This window comes from Onthophagus taurus, chromosome 8, assembly GCF_036711975.1.
Source record: "Onthophagus taurus isolate NC chromosome 8, IU_Otau_3.0, whole genome shotgun sequence".
NCBI classification, from domain to species: domain Eukaryota; kingdom Metazoa; phylum Arthropoda; class Insecta; order Coleoptera; family Scarabaeidae; genus Onthophagus; species Onthophagus taurus.
In genome coordinates this window covers 13,334,912-13,341,620 of record NC_091973.1, presented here as the reverse complement: position 1 = coordinate 13,341,620, position 6,709 = coordinate 13,334,912, and the positions used below count along the sequence as shown (strand labels likewise).

The window sequence follows — 6,709 nt, the reverse complement described above, 5'->3', positions numbered from 1 at the left end:
AGATTTTAATGATAGTATGTTTAAAAGAAAAACCTCTTTTACTTATATTTATTCTTTTAGTATTCATTTCTATCTTCAAAAAATTAGAACCTAACTGACCCATTTTTATTAATGCAGATGAACGCGCATTCGTAGGGATAATTAGCGACGATTTCATGAGTGAAAACTTGTATGAAAATGAAAATTGAATTTTAAACAACTTTTCTTCCAAATAAGTTTTATTAGAATCGACAATTAATTAATGCCCGACTAACACCATCAATATCATACCAGTACATAGTCTTAACTAAAACAGATATCAATTTATTTTATTAGAGATTATTTATTTAAAATTGAACTTTAAACATCTTTTGTTCGAAACAATTTTTCATATATATGAGTAGGAAGGCTTTCAAGGCCGGTGTGAATTGAACTAAAATTAGAACTAACACTAGAAACTTACGGATTTTGCCGTGCGTCTTTTAAGAAAAGGTTTGACATTTCGGATGCCATGTTGTAACCTTCTTCAGAAACTGGTTCGAACTGAGTTTCTTCGAGTTTTTGTTTCGAAAATTTTTCAGTTTTTGCCGATAGGGCGAAAACAAAAGACGATTGCTGTTCGGAGTTTTCGGCATTAGCAGTTTCTCGAAAAACGAGATAATGACATGTAAGCAACTTTTTTTCTATTTCTTTTAGTTTCGGAGATAGCCTATGCGGACAACGATTTTGAGACAGCCTGTACGTAACAAACCTACCAACTCAAATAGACAAGAACTGATTGGGAAACTCAGAGCGCGCTTCACCGAAAACTTTAACGTCGATATCTTCCTAAACATTTCCAGTAACTGTGCGTACATTGTGATGCTTGATCGTCTATTGGACAATAGCGGATAACTTTAAACTGTTCCCGTGCGGTTATTATAAACATTTCGAAAACATTTTAAACATTTTATTAGAAAGAGCGCTATAATGCTCTGATGCGGAAGATACGGGACCCTCTGTATAGCTTTACACAATGGTAAAAACTCATCGCCCTGATCGGATAACATTACAAGGAATGTTTTAAGAAGATTGGATGATGAGGTACATATATACATAATAAAAGCCTTTAATTATTGTATCAAGAACAGATATTTTCCTAAAGAATGGAAAATGGGAAACAATAATTTCCATTCCTAAAAAAAGACAACGACTTACTCTCTCCGAGGGATTACAGACCAATTACTTTATTATACGTGATCGAAACCTTTGATATTGTTATAAAGAACAGATTACTGTCTGTGGTCAATTCGTTCATTCCACCATATCAGTTTGGATTTAAATCAAAAATGTCCACCACTCACCCTTTTAAAATTCTAACGTCAAACTTATTTAAGCAAAATCGGCAGAAGAAAATTCGGCATTAAGTTGAGATACCAAGAAGGCATTTGAATCAGTGTGGCATAATGGTTTTCTATTTAAACTGGCAAGAATGAACGGTTCACCAAATCTAATATTATTAATAAACAGTTTTTTGTCTGATAGAACACTAGGAGTAAGAATGAACGCAAAATAGAAATTTTTATACTAAATTGCAGCCATTTCTACCAACAGATATTGAAAATTAATTATTATTTATGGACTTTTGTATCAACATTGAAGCATGGCACAACATTTTAATATCAAAATGTTCCCTTTAGAATCGAACGAAGAATGTAGCTACATCTAGATTATCCGTCAATGTATACACTCCTGTCACTTCTCCAGTCGCTTCGGATTATGGACAGGAAATTCAAATATGCGAAAATTGGGGGTATTTATTAGACTGTTCTTATACTCAAAATAAGCACATATTCTCAACATGCTGCTTAAAAAATCACACATTAACTGTAAATATATTCAGGCTTTTCTAAATTTATAGACTATCGAAACTTACTTGAGGATAATAACAGCTAATAAACACTTACAAAGACAATAAGAATACAATAACAGACATAACCATAAGAAACTATTCACAACTAAAACACTTAAAAACGACTAAACTGAATATCGGGCGAAACAACAAGAATTAGTTAAGTTAAACTGGAAGAAGTAATCGAATGATCATAAAGAGTGTTCGAAGAAACACCATAAGTCAAGGGAGAAATGTATCGATGATAAAATTAAAATTAACGATCAGAATAAGATTGTTGATGATAAAGTCGGTGATAGATTATACCCACCTCCCCTTATTTTAGATAAATTCGATCACCATGACGAACAGCGAATAATAAACAATGATTTATTAGAACCACCGATGCTTTGTGCCATAACCGATGAAAAATATTATGAGAATTTCCAAGATATTAATAAAAATAATAATAAGCGTTGTTTTACCCAAGATTTAAATGATTCTAGTCCGGAAAACTCTTCGTCAAAAAAAAGAAAGGTGGGAGGCCCAAAAGTTCATTACTATCATGGAGTTTATCGACAACATGAACGAATGTTGGTTGCTAATGAGGCTAGGAAGGGTTATGCGAGTGGATACCTTTTAACGGCTAAACAAAAGTTACTTGAAAACAGTACCTTTTCGGATACCCCGCTGAGATTAATCGAGGAATCCAATGAACACAAGAAGGAGAAGAATCAAAAAATAGTGGAGAAATGTAAAATAAGGTCGAAATTGAAAATTGAACCTATGATTAAGTGTTATCGGCAAGATGAAGACGATGATGAAATTGAGGATAAGTTTAAGGAAGATAAATTTAAGGAAAATAAACTTATTGAAAATAAATTTAATGAAAATAAACTTAATGAAAATAAGTTTAATGAAGATAAGGTTAAAGACAAACTGAAACAAGAAAAATTAAAATTGGGTCAAGATAAACGAAGTCAAGAAAATGTTGGTGCAAATCCTCAAAAAAATGTTAAAAATGAAATGAAAGAGATTGACTATCGTTGTCTATTAAAACCGGATGATTTGGTTACAAAGAGAGTTTTAACAGCAATGGGAGGGTTATTTTACTCGGGAGAATTAAAAACGGTTGAACCGCCCGACGTTTACTCCATAACTTTGGACGGGGACTTTTTTTATTTGAGATTTTGGAAGTTTATCCAAGAAACGAAAAAGAATTAACGGTTGGAACAAGAGTAGTTGCTTATAGGAGTCAAAAATATCGTTGCCTTTATCCCGGAAGTGTGGCAGAACCCGATTCACCCATCTCAAAATTTCTTTCTGTTTATTTCGACGACGGCGATAACGAAAAAATTCCATTGAAAGACATCCGATTACTCCCTTCGGATTATCCCTTCATGAAATATGACCCAAATTCTTTATCGAGCTTAAGCAAGCGTAAAAGAAGAACGTTAACAACGGAAGATTCGAGCGGAAAAAATTCAACTCCACCAACACCGAATCAAAAATTCAGGATCATTACGAAATCCAGGAGAGTCACCAAACGAATTCCTCGACGTTTAATAATATTATTAATGACAAGTATAAAAAGAAAATGAAAAACCAAGAGATTGAAAAGAGGAAGCAAAAACATCGGTTTACCGAGGAGAATTGTCAACACAACAATAGGAAGCATAAGAAACACAGGGAACATCATCATAATGACGAGAAAAGCGATGAAAAAGATATTGAAATTGTCAAAATTAATATTGACCAATTCGATTTCGATTCGAAGAAATTGATTCGAAAGAAATTAATCAAGAAAAAGATATTAATGCTGTAATTAATAATGAAAATGATTTTACGAGATTGACGATCGTTGGGAATTGAAAGCGATTGAACCGCCCGACGTTTACCAATAACTTTGGACGGCAAGCAAAGATATCGGCCCCACATCATGCCCATTTTAAGAGATGCCGTGAGTTTATTTATTTAACATTTTTGCATCGTAATCTTCACGAAAAGTCTTCTAAAATGACTCCAAACACGATAGGGTTATCTCAAAAATTCTTCATGTTACTAATTTTTTCTTTTGATCTTTGTTGTTTTTCTAAGATAAAATAATCGTGTTTGCATTCATTTTAAAGGATTTTTAATGAAATTTTTTTTTAAATTGTAAAATTAAAGTTGACGTTTATGATCAGAATTTGAACTATTTCGTTTAATTTTAAAATAACTTTTTAATTACTTAATGGTATGAACTATTATACTTAATAAATATGACATCCTCACAAAATTTGCATTAAAAGGAGTACAAATACGCCATATTTAGTTTAAACAATAAAGTTTTGAGTAACTCCGGTTGTCAACGTCAAATTTTATTTTTCCATTTTTTTAATCCTCTTTAAAAATACTGTTCTAATTGCAAAACGTCACAGTTCCTTCAAATCGTTTGGACATCGTTCTCATCTTGGTGATTCGATTCAAATAATACACCCCAAAATGAATTTAATTAAACTAATTACATTAAATAATTAAAATAAATTAATTCTTACGGGAATTTGGAACTTAATATCGTATTCGGTTGCTTCTTCTGGGTAATAATGCCATCGAACATGGCAATTCGCATTGCCTAAAATCTCTCCAATATAGGCTCGATCTGAACTTGCAGTCGAAAAGAAAAGCTGAAATCGACGAAAAAATAGTTAATTAATTAATTTAAACTAAAACTAGAACTAACACTAGCACTATCACTAGAACTAATACTAAACCTAGAACTAGAAACTTTCGGGTTAAGCCGTGCGTTTTTCGAAAAAATGTTTTCAGAAAACAAGTTCGAAGTGACACTTCGAACTGGTTTCTGAAGAAGGTTGCAACATGGCATCCGAAACGTCAAACATTTTTTCAAAAAACGCACGGCTTAACCCGAAAGTTTCTAGTTCTAGGTCTAGTGCTAGTTCTAGTGATAGTGCTAGTGTTAGTTCTAATTTTAGTTTAATTAACACCCGCCGTGAAAGCCTTCGTACTTATAATTAATTAATTTATTTTTATTTTTAATTGTTTAAGCTAGTCTATTTCGAAATACCTGCTGCTTTCATCCAAAGTATCCTCGATATTCTCCATGGTAATTTCATCTTCGGGATTTGCAACCACATCATCTGCTAATTCTACATTAAAATCATTTTCATCATTAATATCTTTTTCTTCATTAATTTCTTTCGAATCAATTTTTTCGAAACTTTTCTTCGAATCGAAATCGATTTCTTCATTAGAAATTTTGAGTACTTCAATATTTTTTTCATCGCTTTTCTCGTCTCTATGAAGATGTTTCTTGTGTTTCTTAAGCTTCCTATTTTTGTGTTGACAATTTTCCTCGGTACACCGATGTTTTCGCTCCTTCTTTTCAATCTCTTGGTTTTCCATTTCCTTTTTATCCTTGTCATCATTAATATTATGTAACGTCGAGGAATCCGTTTGGTGACTCTCCTGGATTTCGAAATGATCCTGAATTTTTGATTGGGTGTTGGTGGAGTTGAATTTTTTCCGCTCGAATCTTCTGTTGTTAACGTTCTTCTTTTACGCTTGCTTAAGCTCGATAAAGAATTTGGATCATATTTCATGAAGGGATAATCCGAAGGGAGTAATCGGATGTCTTTCAATGCAATTTTTCCGTTATCGCCGTCGTCGAAATAGACAGAAAGAAATGTTGAGGTAGATGAATCTCGTTCTGCCACACTTCCGGGATAAAGGCAACGATATTTTTGACTGCTATAAGCAACAACTCTTGTTCCGACCGTTAATTCTTCTTCGTTTCTTGGATAAACTTCCAAAATCTAAAATAAAAAAAGTCCCTGTCCAAAGTTATGGAGTAAACGTAGGGCGGTTCAATCGCTTTTAATTTTCCCGCTTAAAATAACCCTCCCATTGCTGTTAAAACTCTCTTTTTATACAAATCATCCGGTTTTAATAGACAACGATAGTCAATCTCCTTCATTTCATTTTAACATTTTTTTGAAGATTTGCACCAACATTTTCTTGTTTCAATTTGTCTTTAACCTTATCTTCATTAAACTTATTTTCATTAAGTTTATTTTCATTAAATTTATCTTCCTTAAACTTATCCTCAATTTCATCATCGTCGTCATCATTTCGATAACACTTAATCATAGGTTTAGTTTTCAATTTCGACCTTATTTTACATTTCTCCACTATTTTTTGATTCTTCTCCTTCTTGTGTTCATTGGATTCCTCGATTAATCTCACCGGGGTATCCGAAAAGGTACTGTTTTCAAGTAGCCTTTGTTTAGCCGCTAAAACGTGGTCGATAAACTCCATGATAGTAATGAACTTTTGGGCCTCCCACCTTTTCTTTTTTTTTTTGACGAAGAGTTTTCCGGACTAGAATCATTTAAATCTGGGGTAAAACAATGCTATTATTATTTTTATTAACATCTTGGAAATTCTCAAAATTTTTTTCATCGGTTACGGCACAAAGCATCGGTGGTTCTAATAAATCATTGTTTATTATTCGCTGTTCGTCATGGTGATCGAATTTATCTAAAATAAGGGGAGGTGGGTATAATCTATCACCGATTTCGTCATCAACAATCTTTTTCTGATCGTTAATTTTAACTTTATCATCGATACATTTCTCCCTTGACTTATGGTGTTTCTTCGAACACTCTTTATGATCATTCGATTGCTTCTTCCATTTTAACTTAACTAATTCTTGTTGTTTCTCCCGATATTCAGTTTAGTCGTTTTTAAGTGTTTTAGTTGTGAATAGTTTCTTATGGTTATGTCTGTTATTGTATTCTTATTGTCTTTTTAAGTGTTTATTAGCTGTTATATCCTCAAGTAAGTTTCGATAGTATATAA

The 6,709-nt window shown here is 32.6% G+C and overlaps 1 protein-coding gene across 1 annotated transcript; it reads right to left on the bottom strand.

Annotated features, from left to right (window-relative positions):
• Positions 1-4,365: 4,365 nt before the first annotated feature.
• Positions 4,366-6,166, bottom strand: LOC139431206 (protein winged eye-like). Its single transcript, XM_071198843.1, has 5 exons — positions 5,861-6,166; positions 5,314-5,664; positions 4,917-5,266; positions 4,841-4,856; positions 4,366-4,515 (listed from the first exon to the last, which is right to left on the bottom strand). The coding sequence occupies exons 1-5, from the start codon at positions 6,164-6,166 to the stop codon at positions 4,366-4,368; spliced, it is 1,173 nt and encodes a 390-aa protein (XP_071054944.1).
• Between the last annotated feature and the right edge of the window lie 543 nt (positions 6,167-6,709).